Source organism: Equus przewalskii, chromosome 16 (assembly GCF_037783145.1).
Source record: "Equus przewalskii isolate Varuska chromosome 16, EquPr2, whole genome shotgun sequence".
Lineage (NCBI taxonomy): Eukaryota > Metazoa > Chordata > Mammalia > Perissodactyla > Equidae > Equus > Equus przewalskii.
Window position 1 is genome coordinate 76,524,701 of NC_091846.1, and position 20,895 is coordinate 76,545,595.

Below are 20,895 nucleotides of genomic sequence, written 5' to 3' on the forward strand. Positions count from 1 at the left end.
TATTGTATATTTATTCTCTGTACAATTGATTTCTGCTTTTTATTTTTATTGTTTTCTTCTTTCTACCTTCTTTGAGTTTGATTTGATAGTTAAGTTGTATAGTTATATCATTGATTTTATGTCCTCCTTTTATAAATAAGTATTTGAGGCCTTTTATTTTGCTTTAAACACAGCTTTACATAATTCTGCATCTTTGATATTTCACACTTTCTTTAGATATTTTCTTTTCTATTGTGATTTCTTCTTTGCTGTATGAATTCTATGAAAACATAAACAATTTTTTTCTATATTCTACACTTGTTTCTCTTTGATCTGCAGTCTGCATATACTGGCTGACCAGGTTACTAATTCTCTATTCTGTTGTTTTGACTCTGCAGATAAAACTGTCTATTAAATTGCTGATTTCAGTTATGTTATTTTTTCAATATTAAAATTTCCATTTTATACTAAGAGATTCTAGTTCTTTGGTGAAATTCTTTGTCTTGCCACCTAATTTCTTGAATATGGTAATGATTTATTTTTAAATGTGCCTGATAACTCTAATAAGAATATTATTATTATCAATCTAATAACTCTAATACTAGAAAATAATGATTCTAATCTAGCCTAATGATAATATCTAATATCTGGGTCTGTTTTTAGTATGTGTGTTTTGGTCAATTGGTTTTCCATTATGTGGACATATTTACTGACATTTCTGGAAAATGTTGATTGAATACCAAACCTCTTATATAAAAAACTATAGAAGCTAGGATAGTGTTATTTTCTTCCAAAGAAGTTTTGATTTTTTTCGCCTGGTGGGTGCATAAACTGTAGGCAGATCACGTTGACTCAGTTAAGGCCCCTTTGCTTTGTATTTGTCTTGTGCATAAGGTATGCCCCTCATATAGGTCTCAAATGAGAAGCTGGGATGATGTCCATCTAGGCTTTCCTCTGTTACGGAGCCTTGACCTTGAATTTGTGTCTCCCCAGCAGTGTGAGCCTGCTAACATCTCCGCTCAGCTTTTCAGACACTTACATTTATTTTCCAAGAGGCCTCTGAGTTTTACTCAGCAAAGTGACAATGTATGGTGGGAAAGAGTATGGGGAGGAGCTTCTTGGTTAGATGTCTTTGACACTCTCCAAGACCTTGATCCACGAAGTCCTAGCTGCTTTGGTGATTTTCAGAGGCCTCTAATTAGGTGTTTAATTTGTATTTTATCCAGCTTTTATGGTTGTTCGTGGTGAGATAGTCTGATACCAGTTACTTCATTATAGCTATCTGATAAAATAGGCCATACCTATTTTTATTGCATTGGTGTCAGACAATCATTTAGCTTCAATATCTAAGCTTGGTTGAAATTCTATGTCCCTTATTGTTTAATTCAATATGTATCTTTCAGAGAGGGGGGAACATATGCTATTTAGAGTTAACTACTGATGAATTGTTCCTGGCTTATATTACAGTGTCACGTTGGATGGTAGAGTTAACAAGAATCTTATGGTGAGGCAAAAGTCAGTTGTAAATAACTGAATAAAAATATAGGGGCTGGCTCAGTGGCACAGTGGTTAAGTTCACACACTCCGCTTCTCAGCGGCCCGGGGTTCACTGGTTCAGATCCCACGTGTGGACATGGCATCAGTTGGCACTCCATGCTATGGTAGGTGTCCCACATATAAAGTAGAGGAAGATGAGCACGGATGTTAGCTCAGGGCCAGGCTTCCTCAGCAAAAAGAGGAGGACTGGCAGTAGTTAGCTCAGGGCTAATCTTCCTCAAAATATATATATATATATACATATATAATTACTATTTAAATGCTTCTATGGATCTGGAGGTCAAATTATATGTATTAGGGAAAATTTAACACAATAAATTGCTATAGTATGGCATTACCTATATGAAATTGTATCTTGTAATGGAAAACACCTGTTATTTTGCGGTTTGTTTTTAGGGTGTCAACAGTATGGCACTTTTATGGCTTCAAATAATATGTTGTATTTGCACTTCTTTCAGAAATACGTGTTAGAGATAAGGAGAGAAACATTAAGAGACATATTTCTTTATTAATGTAGAAATAAGATATAATGCATTGAGATTTTTGCCAGAACAGTTCATTAAAACAAAATGGCGAATGCAACACATAAATTATGTGTATCATCCTTTATATCCATCATTTCCAACTGACTCTGGCATAGAATTTATGGGGAAAATAAATATATTTAGGTAAAATATGCAGTGATGTAAAACTAACAATCAAATTACCCACTTTTTACACATCATAGTGAAATTGTACAGTGTCTGGTGCTTTTGGAATTCACATCCATTGTGCAGAATGAAATAGTTTGTACTTTCCTGATCTACAGTAATAAACCGTAAAATTATAGTTAAGTAGATACAAGGACTTAATTTTTAGGTTGAATTAGAAGGCATCCTCTGTAGCAATATTTGTACCTTGTAATTCTAAATCAGCTACTCATGTACTGAACCACGTTAAAATTATCTCATTGTCCTAGGACACACAAGAGAAAGTTTCATTTCCTTTTGTGTGTCTATTGATTATAATTATATGTATGTTTATTATTTTGAGTGATAAATTTTGTTCAAATAATTTGGTTTCATACCGTGTTGATTAGTTTAATAAAAGAAGAAGATAGAACATTGAGCATATTCATATCCATAAAGATTTTACAGACTCAGAGAATGACTGCTGTGTTTCGTGTTAAAAAGAAAAAGTCCACATGCACCATCTGTGTCTCGCTTTTATTTTGTTACCATTAACTGAGTTATATTAAGCCTTTGCATAATATTCATTTTTTATTTCTAGCAGGTCATTAATCACGGATGTAGAACAGCCTTTGTGGCAAACTTCATTCTGAGACTAATATAAACACATGACAGCAAGCAGCCCCATCCATTAGATAGCTCACTGCCCTAAGCAGTGTTGATCTGATGCTAACAAGCGCTGAGGAGAAGTGGCACTTAGTGGGCCAGGAGGCAGACAGTTCTAAATGAGGTATAACCAAAGGGAAGGGTTCATTATGGTGCTGCCCACTTATGTTGAAGGCAAGTAACATCACTCATTTTAAACATGAACAGGTGGAGGAAAAGGAGAAAATAGAAAAGTAGCCAGATCTTTCTGAATAGGCTTTAGGAAAATAAGTAAACTTATAATCAGAAACAAGAATGCTTCATCAAATTAACAAACGTTAGTTGAGTCTATTAAATACAATATGTTGCACTCAATATTTAGGGATGCTAAGTAGGAGTCTCCTTGTACTTAAGAACTGCATAGACATTCTAGAGACACGACATAAATAATGGCGAAAAAGTAATCACAAACTTCACGTGTACCTGAAGACAGTGAAATAGCAGGATTGAGGGCACACTATTAATTGACAAGTCAGGAGGTTAGAGTGAAGGAGATTGTATCAGGATAAGAAAGGCATTTCAGTCTTGAAGAATGAGTAAGACTCTGCAGAGGGGACAGGGGGTGTATTTTGGAAAATTGTCTGGAGCCACATTATAGAGATGAAAACATATAAGACCATTTAGAGGAATGCACAGACCAATTTGATAAGAGCAAGAAGTTAAAAAAGTTGAATGCATGAAATCTGATTTAGGCCTAGATTATAAAGCTAAATTAGAGAATTTGGATTTTATTTGCAGAAAATACAAACAGTGTTTATAAGTCGCCTGCCATCAGTTTCAGAAAAAGACACATTTAGTCAAGAAGACTAGTTAGGTATATACTGAATTAATCCAAGAGGAAGGTTATCAGGGCCTAATATGGAGTGGGCAGAAAGAGAAGAAATTGAGTGAGTCTATGAAAAGACAATAAGAAGTATCTATAGAGTAATTTTATTTGAGGACTGAAGTGAGAGGAGAAGGTCAATTGAAGACACAGGGTTTGAATTTGTGAGTCTGGGAGAGTAAGGGTATCTATAGCAAAAAAGAAAATGAGAAAAAAGAAATTCATGAGGAAAAGTCAGGTTCAGGTGAACATATGAAGTTTGGGGAAGTTGAATTAAAATAATGTTTGGATTCTATACTGGGTACCAGATTAGGGATAATTCACATAGATAGTTCCTTTTGTAAGATTACTTAGGATTCACACTATTTTTAAGAATGAGGTAGAAAATAATAGAAAACAAAGATCATGATAGGAGAAGGGGGGGTGGGAGACAGCAATGACAGGGAAGATGGCGGCCACCAGAACCAGGTCTAACGCATTGGTGAAGTCGTGATGAGAAAGAACGAACGTCTTAGATGTTTGTATCATTGTGGAAACCAATAAATGAGTAAATGTCATGAGAGTAGACGCTTCAGCAATAAATATGCATTGGCCCCTCACACATCAATATCGAAAGCTTTCTCAGATCTTATTGCTACCTTTTCTGTGGAGTTCACAGACCGAAGATGGATCATCGTGAAATCTCAATGTGCAAAATGATGACACCATTCAGGATAAAATACCTGGGGATAATTTCTCACAATTATATTTTTGAGTACACACGATACAAAACAGATCAGTACTCGTTCTCTTTTCCTCCTCTATTTGTCAGTGAGATTGAGCTGTCCCACTGTGTAATCTGGTATCTAGTGTGAGATGCCAGGCTTAGGGCTGTGTTTGATTTCAGATCCACTTGCTGTTGGTCTCCTAATATTCCCATTTCTAGGCATGTTCGAGTTTGGCAAGCAGCTAGAGTGGCTGCACAGGGCTTACTATGGATGAGCGGGCCTGGGAAGGAAGATCAGTAGTTGGCGTTGTTTAGGGTTTATTACAGGGCAAGCCTGGGGCAAAGGGCTTTACACATAAATGTGATCTCTTCATCACATTTGATCTCAAAAGGCAACCCGCTCCATATAAGAATTACCATTTCCACTTTGAAGATGGATAAACTGAGACTCAAAGGGATTAAATAAGCTTTTCAAAGACTTGTGTGATTGGCAGAGACCAAATTTAAATCCAAGTCACGTAACTCCAGAGCAAATGCAGGACAGGCTACCCTCAGCAACGCAAATGCTGAGCCCAGAGACACATATTTTTTAAATTATATTTGATCTTTTGCAAAAACAAACACACTTTTTTCAGAATATGCCACCTTATATATATCTATAAATAATGAGTGGAAAATCTAATCAGGCAAGTAGAATGACATATTCATAGTATAGTGTGAAACCCACAGCCCGTGCCAAGTCAAGCCATTGGTGTCAGGGAGGTTCCAAGGGTTCCCAGGATCCTGACACTGGGGCGTGTGAATGGCCCTCTCAGAAGCTGTGGAACACGTGATTGGCTTCAGAAATCAGGATGTAGCAGGATCCTGTTATCTCTTGGCAGTTTATTTAGAAGTATCACACACAGTGGAAAAAACAAGGGAAGTGAGCCATAGAGAAGGACCTTATCCATTCGAACCAGAGTCCAGCAAAGAGCGATAACCCCAAATGAGGCTGAGGAGATGCCATCTCATCCATGAGCTAAAACAGAGCACTTAAAATTCCCACTGACCAGAATCCTCCTGTTGCCAAATGATGCAGATGGGGAGAGAATGGTGAAGTGGAGAGAGAAGGCATGTGCAAATGAGAATGTGCAATAATACTGATAATGATAATGATAAGCAATATAAAAGATAGCTTGTCAGTAACTCAGAAAACTAGGACTGCATAAGTGAAAATCTTCAAAGTTCGATAGAAATAATTAAATGGGATATACATTATTAATATTATGTCACATTTACATTACTTATAGAGCATCGAGTCAGCACCAAGCAAAGTATTACCAGGTGGTAGCAATGAAATATTCTACAATATACACTCAACTGCACATGAAAAGATTTAAAGAAAAGGAAGCTGAAAAAGGTCTTTAGTTTCAACATCATGAACAAACTTTATTTAGATACTCAAGATCCATTACACCTAATCTCTAGAAAAAATTCCCCTAAGGAGAATATGTAACCCCAAACAGGTTTGAGACAGAGTAGGATTCATCTCCACTCCTGGGTCTCTGGTCTCTCTTTGTCTGTAACATCTAATGAAATCCCCAGCAGGATTTTACAAGGCAGGTTGAGTTTAAAAGCATTGTGTCAAACTATATTAGGTACATGTTAGACCTGGAAAGAAGTGAAAGAGTGCAAGTTTAAAATAAAACAGAAATTTGTCCTACAAGAGAAAAGAGCTGGGCTAAAACTCCCTGTTGGTTTAGGAATTATAATGGATACATCACTATTATTAATTATTTTTAATATTTATTTTTAATTTTTGAATAATTAAAAATACAAAAATTGCAAGTATGTATGGATTTATCTGGTTACTAGAGAGTTTCTGCATCTTTTTTTCATATTTATTGGCCATTCTTTTCCACTTATATTATTTGCCCAATCTTTTATTTTATTTCCAGTTTTTCTCATTGATTTGTAGGAGTCATTTATAAAATACTAATAATTTATTGATTATACACACAGCTTATTCTCTCTGTCTTTGCTTGACTTTTTGTTTTATTATTACATGTCTGGCGTTTGTGGATGAACAGGAGTTAAGGTTAATGTTGTGAGACTGAGCCATCATTCCCGTTATAGTTTGTGTTTGTGAGCCATATTTCCTTACGTCAATCATGAGAGGATCATTGTGGTACGCGTGTAAATGTTTTAAGCTTTGCCGTGCGTATTTGGGATGTAACTCCTCTGGAACTCATTGCTACACATGGCACGAGACAGAGGGCAGCGTTTGTCTCCTTTACAAACACATCTTCAGTTCTCTTGACATCATCCTTTACTACCGATGCAGCAGTGACACGGCACCTGTCATACACCAATCCCCACACCTGTGTGGGCTTAAGTTAGTTCTCTGGTCTGTTCCAGTGAGCTCGTTTCCTAGTCTCTGCACCAGAACCACAGTGTTAATGATTGTGGCTCTTTGAAGTTTTTATGGAGATATAATGCATACAGGAAAGTGCTCCTTTCTAAGTGTATAGTTGGGTACGTTTTCACGAGAACTGAGATGCAGAACATTACCAGCATTCCAGAAGCCCCATTCTTGCTCCTTTCCAATCACTAACACTTTGTCCAAAGTACCACCAACCTGACGTCTAACAGCGTCAACTGGTTTTACCTGTTTTTATACTTTATGTAAATGGAATCTTATAGTATGTTCCCTTATGTGTCTGATAGGTTCCACTCAATATTACATCTGTGAAATTCATCCAACTATTTATTGTCAGTGTAGATTATTTATTCTACTTTTAAAAATTCTTGCCCTTATTTTAAATAACTGCACACTTATGGAAAGTTTGCAGATAAATACAAACGACTTTTCCTCAACCATTTTCAGATAACTTGCTGGCATGTGGTCCCATCAACCTTGAATACATGTGTTGTGCATTTCCTACAAACAAAGGCATTCTCCTGTGTAACCTCCATAAAACCATCAAAATCAGGAAATTACTACTGCTACACTGCTGTTGTGTCATCAAGAGGCCTCCTTCAAGTCTTTCCCACTGCCCCAGTCATGCCCAGATAGCCAAAGATCAAGGCCACCATCACACGCTGTGTGTGTTGAACCACCAGGTCTTTCCTCTTCAGTCTGGAGCAGGTCCTCAATCTTCTCTTGAGCTTCTCAACCTGGACATCTTTGAAGATACACGCCAGTTATTTTGTAAAATAAAACTTAAGTTTTTCTGATATTTCTTCATGACTCAGAAGTCTTCCTATCATTTAGTTTTTATCGTAATGTAATCGAATTCACTAGAAACTCAAAAGGACTAAAAATACTGGCACTCAGTCACCATAGCAATCATCATAAATGACTGTATCACTAAAATCAAGTTAATTAAATTTGTCTTAGTGAGGAATTTGTAAATGCATAGGCATTTTAGCTGCAATGGCCTTGTATTCACATTAAAAATCCTTGCTATCTTGCATTACTGGAATTAAATGTTGCTGAGAGAAAGTGTATTTGATGTAAATGACCACAGTTTCAGCTTACTATGGATAACTGTTAAACTTGATTTTTGTGAGTCGCTTTTCGTAAAGACAGCGGAATAATTTAAAGCCTGTGAACCAAGTCACAAAGGATCAAATGTATGCTGCCATTTTGTCATTAGGAATGCTTAAAACGTGCTGAGCAAGGCATAATGTTTCCAATGTTTTAAAGTTACAAATGAGGTCCAAAGTTAGAGATTTGTTTGCTTTCGTGTATTGGAAATAAGTCTGTTGCATCACGAGGTAAAGGATCGTGAACCTTTTCACAGGAACTTGTCTTCCTGCTTCGCCCTCTTTCAGGTCTCCCAGCTGTACCTCAGCAGCACCGGGCAGCCGAGCGCCTCTCTGCCACCTCACATCTTCTCCTGCGCCGAGAGAGCCTTTCACCAACTTTACCAGGAGCAGCGACCCCAGTGCTTTATCCTCAGGTGAACCCACCCGCCCCTCACCCCATCTCAGATGCTCAGCTTTGCCCTGGGGCTTGGTGTTTCTTATGGTTTACGCTTATTTACTTCCTCAGCAGTTTGCAGTCCAGGAGGTCTTTGCAATAAGTACGTTTGACTCCTTACAAAGAAGAAGCATCTTTGTTATTAGAAATAGCCCCAGGTGTGGCTGGATCAATAGCAACAAACTTAACCTGAAACTCAATTCATTTTGAAGATTTACAACTTAGAACCAGAGTGTTTTTGCTTTCAAACAGAAAACACGGGGAAAGCAAGGCACCGCATGTTGGTGAATCTCTACCTTAGTTCTCCAAAAGGTGGTGCTGCCCCGAATATAGCTTACCACCTTGCAAATGCGTTTTCCCACCTGCTTCCGGGTACTTACATTTGCTCGGATTTCAACAAAATTATACATCCTAAGTAATTTTTTATTAAAATATAATGGTAACATTAGCTCATAAATATCAAGATGCTCAGGAGAATGATTTACCTTGGAGCAAAAATTCTTCACACCTAAAAGTAAAGTGTGCCTCAAGATGTGGAGGTGAAATGTGATGATTTATTGACAGAGGAGTAAAGAAATTTTTAGGTGTTAAAATAAGATCTGCATTGAGAATTATGTTTTAGATTAGGCCAAACCTCAGCAAGAGGGAGACTTCTACAAATACTCGTGGCTTTGCTTTAGGTGTCATCAGTAGCATTGGTTGAAAAGGGTCTATGTTAATAAAGCATTGCATAAATCCAGTCGATGTGAAATGAAAGCCTGTGAGGATGGAAATCTGGATTGAATCCTAGGATGTTTCCATAAGCACTTGTTTATATACTTCTACATTGTCGATTTGATCAGAAATTCTGGGAGGGTAAGACCCATGGGTCACACACTGCAGTGTTCTAATTTTCAAAGTAGTGTGCAACTTTTCACACTTGTTCAGAAGTGCCCTGGGGTAAGAGAGGCATGGTGTGGGGGATGGGGGGAGTAGCCCCTCCTATTCTTGAATCTAGCAACTCTGTTTTTATCTGCTTTATCTATTGAGTTTTCTGGCCTGGCTTTGATAAAAAAGAGAAACCCTTTTTTAACTGTAAGATTATGGGGTGTGTGTACAATAGTAACAACTAATATTTATTGAGGACTAAGTGCCAGGAGCTCCACTAGGTGCTTTCCATGTATTATGTTATTCTTTGCTTTAGCAACCTTGTAAGGCAGGTATTATTATTGATGTTAGTATTATTGTCACCATTATTTATATCAGTATTAGAAGAGTTAACTAATTAGTCCAGGGTCTCATGATTAGTAAACAGTGAATCTGGGCTTTGAGCTCAATAGTGTGAATTAGTAAATGATGACTAATTAGTCTAAGGTCTAATAGATGGTGTATCTGGGATATGAGTCCTCTCGTCTGGCTTCTGAGCCTGAGTGAGGATGAACCACTTTCATAGCCAGATACCAGTGCATAGCTAGCCTCCTGCTGCTAACATAACCTTTCCACAGCCCATCCCTATCTCCGCTAAAATGAAGGTCACAGACCCATGGATTTACCTAAATTCTTATTGAATTCACTTGATTCTAAAGCAGACCACTCCAGCTGTTGCTCATGGCTTGTGAAAGACATCGGTCCTTAGCAAAGCTCAGAGGAGCCAATGGATCCATTTCCTTGGGGAATCTGCCTATTATAGAGTTCACAATGTCTAGCAAGTTCTGTCAGTAAAGAAATCTGTTTATCTTTGTTTAACCCAACGATCTCTATGTGTATTTGCTCATGGAATTATTTTCCCAGTGAGACTTGTTAATATTCTGCAGAGCTAGTATCCCTTTGGGACATTTTATAAGGCTAAAATTGCCATGTATCAACCTCTTTTTCTGAGAAAAAGAATTCTTCATTCAAGTTTCAAGAGAGTATCCCCTGGTCCTGGCCTTCAGAATCAAAGAACAAATCTGTGACCATAAGGATTTCTTTTCAGTCATTCTCTTTTTTTCTTTCAGGATTGGTGTTTTCATTAGCTTCTCTACTTGCTTGGTTGTCTTGACTAAGATTAGACTTTCTCCATTTATCATTAAAATTAATAAATTTAGAATTCAATTAAATACATTGTCTAAAGATCACTTATGGAGTGTCTGTTGTATCCCATAAGTAGCATTTACAAAGGATAGTTTTTAGGATTGGGGATCAAAACTCAAATATTCCTGGAATAGATGTCCTATAACTTGGTACTAGGTCAAGAAAATTTTATTTCCAAATTTTAATTTTATTTCTCACTTTCCTGATAATTTTAGGCCCCAGTAGCACAGTAGGCCTCATCTTGAGCAATAGTCTTTAATAATTTTCGGTCCTTTGTCCCAGGCTATGACTGAGAGTTTGGAGTCTACCGTAATCTATCTTACTTTTAATTTCCTGAAAGCCTTGATAGATGGTTTTAATTAATTGTTTGAGCATGTATGCCAAATATTCATTATCCTAACTGTATTCTGAGCAAACCTAAATTAATGTTATATGCTGAACACACAAGTAACTTGTGAAATAAGCAGCATAGGGTCTGCCTCTGTCGTGTACAGATTTAGCAGACAAGGCTGTTCAAATAAGCTTCGAAATATAGGTCCATGATTGTTACAGCCCAGAATCCTTGGTCAGTTTCTAGTCTAATCATAGACTTGGATTTTCAGATCAAGGAATGTTTCTTGAACACGTTGAACTAAGATTTTTAGTTTTAACCTGATATCCCTATGGAGCCAAGCCTATCATAGCCCACCTTTTCTTTTATTTTATTTTCTTGTATTTTCTCAAGGTTTATATGAAATATGGCCATTTTGAGATTTTATGAGATGGTTAAAATGCATGTGATTTTAGCTAGCTAAGAGAGTTGATCGTTGCCCCTACCCCCACATCTGGCAATTGAGTAAGTACAATGATAGGGAGAAGAGAGAGGGGCTCACCTGACCACCCAGTCAGGCCCATTGACCTCGCGTGCCTCTGGGTTTCCACCCCTGCAGAGACTGTGTCAGCCACATTCAGCACTCTAGACTCCCCACCTATTTCAGGCTGCTCGGTGGATGCTCAGGAAACCTTGGATGAGTGTTTAGCATTGGATAAATGCTGCCTTCTATACTAGCCCTGTCCTAGGATCAGCTCAATGCTCACCTTATCCAGAAGTCTTCCCTGGTTCTCTCCAGGAGATGCAACTGCTCCTTCACCTGTGGGCACATTGCTGGCTGTGTCCCATGTCACTGTAGTTATGTGTTATGTATGTATGTACTTAGTGTTTACTGTAGACTATGCCCAATGGATGGCACAGGGGGCGGTATCTTTTCACCTCTGTACCCCCAAAGCCTCACATGGATTCTGGCACACAGTAGGCCCACTGTAACTTTCCTGTGAGAGAACGTGCAATATTTTCAAAAGGAAAATGGTATTTTCAAGATCGATCCCTGAATGAATCCAAGCAAAATCTCTATAAAAACAAGAATTCATGAAACATCAAATTATTTCGCTGGGTAGTAGAATTTTTGTAACAACAAATATAATGGTAGAAATTAAATTTCCATTATGAAAGATTTAGATTGTTTCTGCTCTAAAATTAGGTTAAAAGAATAGGTCTTTGAACTGAGAAAAGGAGCTGCTTGTTGTGTGTGGGTCGTGTCACCTGCTCGCCCGAGGCTGCTTGCTGGTGGTTCTGAAAGTAGTTAAATGTTTATGGTCAGCCCAGATGAGAGGAATACAAGCATCATTAACAACTTGACACTTGAATGACAGAATTAAATTTCAGCTCTTCTTTTCTGGCAAATACCCTTTAATCACATTTATTAGAATAAATGTTCAAGGGAGAAACTCAAGAGAGCACTAGTAAAGGGCTTTATATATTTTTTAAATGTTTTAGCTATTAGATGAATAAAGACTGTTTTTATGAATATTCCAACTGAATGCAGTAAAAACTTTATTTTATCTCAGACCACTTTGGTATAGTAATTATTGTACTAGAATTTTATGTTAACCCTATATTGTGGAGTGTCAGGAATATAATATAGTTATTTATAGAAATTAGACAAGTTATAAAGTATGCCTGGGAAATATAAAAAATGTTGTCATTAGAAATAGCAAGTTTAGTTAGTACTTGTTCCTAGATTTGAGGAAAATGGAAAACATGGGATGTCAGATCTGACAGCACCCTCCAGAGGAATCAGGCCATTTTAGGATCTGCTGCATGCCAGGCCCTCTGCTCCCCTAGTCACAGCTGACAGTCCTACCCACTTAGTTTTAACAGCTGCGTGCTTTATGTTCCTTTTGGAGAAAAGGGAAGGAAAGTTCAAAACGATGTAATCACTTTTCCAAGGAAGACATAGTGTCTTTCCTGGAAGGCAGAGAAAGATTTAACAAGGCCAGGCCATGTGGCTCTATGACACATGCCCCTCCACAGTAGATGGCTGTCACCTTGGGACCAGCTCACTGACTCTCACTTATGAAGCTGAAGACAAGTGGATAGTGTCTTTATATTCAGCCTAGCGCCTTTCTGCTGTAATCCACCCATATGCGTGGTTCTACAACGTGAGATACTGGATGGTGGAAGTTGCATCATATTCATTTGTGGTCCCAGCATCTAAGACACCATAGGGCACATGACATAGTATATATTTACTAAAAATTTTGGATAAGTGAATCAAACAGAAGAGTTAAATGATACCATAAACTCATTCAAAGTTATGTCATTCCCTCACCGTCTCTGTGTCTGAGAAGTCTCTTTGGTTATTTAATTTTGTACTATATTCTCCAAAACAGTAAACTTGTGTTTTCTCCCTCTGTTTTCTTTTAGTGGAGAGAGGGGATCTGGAAAGTCTGAAGCCAGCAAACAAATAATCAGGCACCTCGCCTGCAGATCAGGCTCCAGCAGGCCTATATTTGATTCCAAATTTAAACATGTAAGTTTCTTCTTTGTCTTGGAAAATATGTTGAACCAAGAAAAACGTAATTTACAAATAAAAGGGGACATCATAATACACTATAATTTAACTATAAATTGGTGAAAATTGGGGGAAATAAAGAAAAAAGATTGAGGCCTGATACAAATTAATATTATTCCAGTGAAGTTTTATTTTCTTACATATATTTAAAAATATTTTGAACATAGTCTCTTTTTATATTCACTCAGAAGGGTTGGATTGAAAATATGCAATATAGTTAGAGATTTTTGTTCATGTAGAAAGTGCCACTTTGGTGTTTATATACACTTGGGGGGATTGGCCCAGCAATCAATTTTTGTGGGGATTATTGAGAGCTGATGATAAAATTTCAATGTATGTAAAAGAATTGATAACGGTAATGTCATAAAGTAACCTTAATGACATTGATGAGCGGGTAATAAACTTTCAACCCCAAACCTGATTTTAAGTTATATTCTGTAACACTTGCGTTTATTTAAAGACACCTTATCTTGCTACTTTATCTTCCTAAAATACTGCCAGGATTCAAGGAGGAACCCAAAAGACTTATTAGCTGCTAAAATAAAGTTAAAAATTTTCATGCAATAAACTCCGAAATGTAACTCAAGGAAACACCTACAGGTTCTTGTCCATAGACTGATTCTCTCGTTTTCACACAGTCCCAGCAAATTTTGTTAACAGGTTTTTTCCAGGCCACAGCAGATTGAAAGAAGAAACTCAAGGATTTCTAGAAAACTCCACATGCAAGAGGGAACCCCTAGCGGCAGGGAACAGACAGCAAGATGATCAATAACCAATCAAGAAAATGGTCAGAACTCCAAAGTGTGCTGCTCTGGGAGCCTTTACCTACAGAGCTGACCCTCCACATTACAACATTTTTAGGAAGTCACTCCAGAATAATAGGACTTCATGATGATCGTTCTAAGCTTGAGACAAAATGAGACTCCTATGTACGCCCCTGTTATTTTAGGGGACTTGGAGTCCTACACTGCCCTTGCCTGTGCTCACTGGCCCCGTGATTGGGTCCCATGTATATGCTGTCACTCCCCATCCTAATCTCATCCTCCTCTTCTTAAGCTACAGACCCACCTTTCCAACAGCCTTCCTGGCCATCCCACAGTGCACCTCAAAGACACCTCCAGAGTTTAATTCATTGTCTTCCTTCTCCCCAGTGTTCTCCTCCCAGGTGACCCATCACAATAAATGGCACAATCGCTTCCTGATTTCCACAGCCAGAAATCTGGAATTCACTTTGACTCCAGCCTCTCTCTGTCCCCCACACAATTAACAACATCCATCAATCCAGCTCTTTAGGATCCATCCAATTTTCTTCAGGCCCATGATCATCTCTATTGTTGAGACCGTCATCTTCTGTCCTCAGATTTTCTTCAAGAGTCTCCTAATGTGTTTCCTTGCTTCCCCCACTCTTGATGGTCTCCCGATGCATGTACATGTAGCTGGTCTTGACTGACAGGTCAGCTCTCCTCCCCAGCATCAATCAGAGCCCAGGTTCCTTCTAACTCATTGCTCTGTCATTCCCCAGGGCACTGTCCCCACCTGCATGGTGAGGCATCCACAATGTAACTGACAGGAAAGGAACAGGAAGCACGAGAGCAGGGAGAGGGTTTATCTTGTAAGGAGGATGTGCATCACTTATTTTCACAGTGACAGGCTTGGACTTCGTCACTTAGCTGTGAAGTTACAACTTGTCTCTAACTAGGCAGCCATGTGCTCAGCTTCAGCTGTTGATTTTGGTGAACTATTAGCAGCTTGTATCATAACTCCATTGCTCAAAACCATTACATGACTTTCTTTCCCTTTAGATCAAGTTCAGTAAGTCAGCAGGGCCCGACATTCTTCAGGATGGTGTCGTTTTCTTCTCCAGCCTTATAGAGTTACTTCCCTGTTCTCTTATTCTTGCTGAAGCCACATTTGGACACATATCCCTCCCAAACTGGGCCATGAGGTCTCGTTCATTTATTAGTTTATTCAACAATTACCTATTAAGTGGCTGCCTCGAATTCAGAGACACAGCTTAGTACCTACCATATGGTAAGGGGTCAATTTCTAGGTGGTAAATGAAGGAATAAATACCTGAATAAAACATTTATCAGTAGTTTAGCACACCTAGGAAATATTTAATTATTCACAAACCTAAATTAACTTACTCTAGTGTTATCAAGTAAATTTATTGTGGATAAACCATTTGTATGTAATCAGGACCCTGTAAATTTTGTGTTGTGTGTGTGTATGTGATGTGTACAACCAATATTGTCATTTTCTTGAATCTGTCTTACCCACCTTTAATTAGACAATGGGAATTTCCCCTTCTCTCTCTTTTGTTTTTTTAAAATAATCATCATTTATTTTTTTGGTTTAAGTTAGGAAAGACATATTTGTTCAAAATTTTTAATTGTTATCTCTCAGACCAAGAAACCATTAACCTTATGTATCAAAAATTACGTTCAATTCCTCACACACACAAGAAGAATATAAGATTTGCTAACAATAAATCAACATGCTCTTGTATTCAAGAAAATGTTGTCCACATATGTGTATCATTCTCTTGACAAGAAAAATGCATCGTACACATCTTAGGTCATGTCATAGCAGTACACACTCTGGCTTGACATGTATTTCAAAGTGAGGTATTGCAAATATAACAATGCAGTCTCAAGTTTACATGGCCAGCCCCTCCGGAATCTTCCCTGTCCAGGCCTCACTGTACACACATTTGCAGAAAGACACCTGCATTTCATTCAGCAGTTGTATATTTAAAAGTATCTGATTGCATTGGAATAAGAACAGTTGCTATTATCTTAGAGCATTCCCAAACACAATGCCTTCTCAAAGCCCAGATGTTAAACATTTAGAAACCTATTGCGCGATGACTATTGTGCTGTTTATATTTGGTTTTGTGTCATCTGCCCTTTTCGTCTCGAAGCTGCAGGGCAGAGTTATTTCTGTCATGGGAACATTCTGTCTATGGGAACATTCTGGAAATTTTAGTATCGGATTGCTCATTTAGAAATGAGAGGAACTTATTTTTAATTTATAGATTGTTATAAAAAACATTTTCTACTTTTGAGTAAGAAGCCCTTAAAAAATTAAATCTTAAATTTGCTCTGTGGATTCTCAAGCTTCTGCCTGATTCTGGAGATTTTTCTCTCTATGAAGAATGTATAATAAATCAATTCTGCCGCATATCTATGGCATCTTATGTGTTCATTAATAACTTTAACTCATAACCATTTATTAAGCTCAAACTATGTATCAAGTACCTGTGTAATTCTACAGCATAGCTCAAAATACTTTAACATTTTGGGTCAACTTGGGAAGAATAGCATAAATTATTTTCTTTGTTCAGATATTGTAATATACTGACTACTGACACTTAAGGATTAGAGAATTTATGAAACAATACGGTCATAAAACAGACTCAGGTTGTATAATAGAATAGCAGGATCTATTGGCTTCATTGTAATGACAAAGAATAATAGCATCTACTGTAAATTATAGACTAAAACAATGATTTATTAAAATGATCCTTTAAGAGCAGGCTGTGTAATTTCTAAAATGCATTCTAGATTACTTTATGTAAATTGGCTTTGCATTTTAGCTTAAGTGAATTCATTCTAAGCTGCATTTCTTTGGATAAGATAGAGTTAACTCTTCCAAATTAATTAGCATTTGGGAATCAATATTATAACGTCAAGTAAAACTACTTCAATTCATTTGTTTTACTCATTTCTCATGGCAAATTGAGGATGTCATAAATAAGTGTTTTCTAGTCTCATGAAATAATTTTGCCCAGGTTTGAGTATGGCTTAAACTTCACGTTAATTACGCTTTTTTGGGTTTCCCTTTAAATTATGATCTGCGTGAATATCATTGTGTCCAAGACGTTCTTGAAAATTACCCAGCCACAGTTTTTGCACAGAGTCAAGTGTGTGTGTGGGCATTAAATACAAGCATTGGATAAACTTAGGAATCGATTGTAAATCTTTAAAACATCACAGAGATTCAATGAAATTATGTACATTTAAGAGATGAGCCAATACTTCCTGCATGAAAGAAAAATCTGATTAAGGAGATGAGTAGAAAAGAATATTCTTGCTATATGGGACTGTTTCGCAGAGAGCTTGAAGCTCAGTGCACGATGAGATGAAAGGAACCTCCGTTAGGTGGCCCTAAAAGGAGAGGAGCCAGTGAGCTGAATTAGAGTTGGTTCAAGATAGTGAGACAGGACACTGGCAGACACAGTGCAAGATGCTGCCACGCGGTGGCCTGCATGCTGTGCCCCACAAACACACGCTGGTTCTCCACCTGGGAAATGCTGGTTGAGGCTGGACCAAACAAGTTTGCCCTGGACGCTAGTATAGTGTGAGAGAAGAGCAGTCATTGGAGGTTACTCTGATCAGCAGTTACCAACGAATCAACAGTGAAAGAATGGTGGAGACATAAGCAGGACATATTAGGATGGTCTTCCACAGAGAATCGTGTAGAGGCTGAGGACTAGGCCCACTTTCCTTGTGGTCTACATCGATGGCATAAGTAAAGGTTTATAAATGAAAGGTTATAATCTGGAGTGTGGGGAGCAGAAGACCAGAATGAAGAGGTTTGGGAGGGAGCTTGCCGTTTATAAGCTCCACACTGCCATGGTGAGGGGTAGTTTCTCTCCAGGGCGGGGTGCACAGGGGAAGAGAAGGACATGTAACCAGCATCTGGAAGGTGAGGTAGAGCCCAACACTGAGCTCCAGGCATGATTTTTGGTAATTGCATGCAGGTGATACATGTAGTTTTAAGGGATGCACAGCTGTGAGGTTTCAGCGTGTTAACCTTTTCCTCAGATGTACCGTCTTAAAGGTCTGCGTGGTTTGCATTCGGCCTTTGCTTGGGCTTCAGATGTGCTTTCCACGGTGGGCAGATGGTTTGAATCCTCTCACTATAAATATTGCTTTTGTTTCCTGTACAATTTCAAAACAGCTAAGATCAGCTAAGAAGGCTGTTCTTTCTAATCCCTCTATTTGAATTTCAAACTGTGGAAGTAGGGGATTTTCCGTGGCAATAGGTTTATTGGAACAGAAAAGTCATGTTTTGGGAAAAAAAAAATAAAAGGCTGCCTGGGACTTTTTACTCATTCTGGCCCAAATGAGTTTCAACTTTAAGGAACATTCAATTCCATTCAAATTACTGAAATAAACATTTATTGAGCAACTGCTTTCACAGAGCAGAATGATGAGGTCAACTTGATTAAGCCATTAGTTTTTATTGAGGAGGCCACCGTTTTTTACTTTTAAAAAATACAAAAGGTTAATAAGACCATGATAATAGCACATAACTTTTAGTGGCATAACTATTAAAATTTTATAGAAAACACACCATACAATATGCATAGAAAAAAATCACGCCAGTAAAATTTGAATAAGTAAGTACTGAGGACATATATACTTACATCTCTTTGCCTATATATTTATGTAAAGGTTTTTTAGTTTACCACATTCTCATTATTTTATTCAGTCAAGGTGAACGGTGGAATAATAGTAAGTTTTGCATTTCTCGATATTTCTCAACACATTTGTTGAGTGCCACCTATTGGCCAAGTGGCTAATTAAAGATAGAAGCCACTCTGGTTATTTCACTTTCATCAGTGAAATAACTTGAGTTATGGACCAGCCAGCAGTGCACAATGAAAGAAAGCTTTGTGAGTATTTATATTTTGCTCAGTGGTTTTATTTTTATGCCATATTTGTCTTTATGTGTTTTTCTAACAGTGAAAGCCCTACACTGCAGAGATTAAACACACCACTTCTGCAGAAAGGTTGCTTGGGCTCAAACCCCAGCTCCACTATTTACAAGCTCTGAACCTTGGGAAAGTTAGGTACTCTCTCAATTTCCTTTTCTGTAAAATGGAGACACTAGTTGTGAGGATTATAAGAAATATATGCATAGACACACACACATATGTAATACATATATGTGTAATTTATAAATATATTTATATATATAAAGCTCGAATAGTATCTGGCATGTAGTAAGCCCAGTGTTAATGTTTTCTGTTGTTATTAACAAACATAAAGGCAATCCGTGTTCTTAGTTGACTGCTTTCTATGTGCAGGCACCACCCTGAGGGCTTCAGACCCTGACATTGATAACCACTGAGGGAGTTATTCCTGCGTTAGAACAAAGGGAGCTGAGGTTTGGGGAAGTCGTGAAACTCGCTCACTGTCACATAATTTGTCCTCAGCAAAGCTGGGACAGGGGCAGCTACTTCTCAGTCCAGAGCACACACATCCCTCTTTACTTCCTGTTTGCACACGTGTCATGAATTATCTTTTATCTCCCTTTTCTATGATAATAAAAAAATCAGGTTATTAGCAGATACAGCACCAAAATAACTAGAAGCCAAAATATCTTTAAAAATTCATTCTAATTCTTTTTATGATCTTTTAAACTGTTGTTTAATATAGTAGTATAAATGTTTAAAATGTGATATAATTACACTATGAATTTCACTATATATTTATTTAATATTAAATTATTGGAAAAAAAGCAAAAAATAGGGCTCTCATAAATACTATTCCATATTATTTTTCGGAAAACATTTCTACCGTCACCATCAATTCACTGTTACGATATTTAATATTAGGTTATTATAAAGAGACCTAAATCATAGGGTTTCTGTAAAGACTTAATATGTTTCTCTCCAAAAGTTAAAACTTCAAAAAACCGACGTTTTAATATATTTGACTATTACCACAACTTTTAACATTTTTTATTTGTAATTAGAATCAAAGTACTGTTTTATAATCATTCAAAATATAAACTACTTCCAGGTGAACTGACTGCCTTGATCTAGCAGTCCCCAGAAAACTGAAAGGTAGGAGCAAAGTGGTTTTTTTTTAAATTTAGAATAAAATTATGAAAAGATGCTATCACCACAAATTATAAGGAACACAGTCTATCAATTAGGTATTATTGTCCTCCCTCTTGTGGCTGATGCAGGAACTGCAGTTAATGTATTCTTATTTTGAAAGAAAAACACCTTCCAACCTTATTTTTTGGAGACTTGCTTGGTCGTCACCATTATCACAGACAAAATCAATTGTGAGAATAAATGCTGTTTGTTGTATAGTCAGTGTTTAAGGAAACACGTCAAGAAAGAATTTCAGATGTCAGTTTGATCTGAGGAGCTTTATTAAGGGCATTTTAAGCTGCAAACTCCCCACTTCTGAAAGAGAGCACATGGAATAAGGCACACTGAATAAAGCAGCTCCATCCAGAACCCTGCCGCCTGCTCCTGCGGGAGACCCTGGTTGGCATGGAGCAACAACAGGGCAGAGGGAGGGTCGCAGGGGGGCTCCGGGCTGAAAAGTATGTGTGGAAAGTAAATACGAGTTCAGAAGAGGGGAATAAGCCAGTGTTCAAGGGAATTTACTATTTTTAAAAGAAATTCTGACTATTGCTTATATTAACTCTAACTCCTCCCCTGGAAAGCTACAAAAGCTTTTCACTGTTCTTCTCAACTTTAAAAGCTCAACTAACATGTGCTGAGTTGTTTGTATATGTGT

General features: G+C 37.6%; 1 protein-coding gene across 4 annotated transcripts in view; it reads left to right on the forward strand.

The window, feature by feature from the left end:
- The window catches only part of MYO16 (myosin XVI), a 597,681-nt gene that overhangs the window by 297,431 nt on the left and 279,355 nt on the right, over nt 1-20,895 (forward strand). For all 4 annotated transcript variants that reach the window (XM_070579270.1, XM_070579268.1, XM_070579272.1 and 1 more), the window contains exons 13-14: nt 8,255-8,382; nt 13,198-13,303. In XM_070579270.1, coding sequence (XP_070435371.1) covers nt 8,255-8,382; nt 13,198-13,303 — 234 coding nt within the window. The remainder of the gene's footprint in view (nt 1-8,254; nt 8,383-13,197; nt 13,304-20,895) is intronic.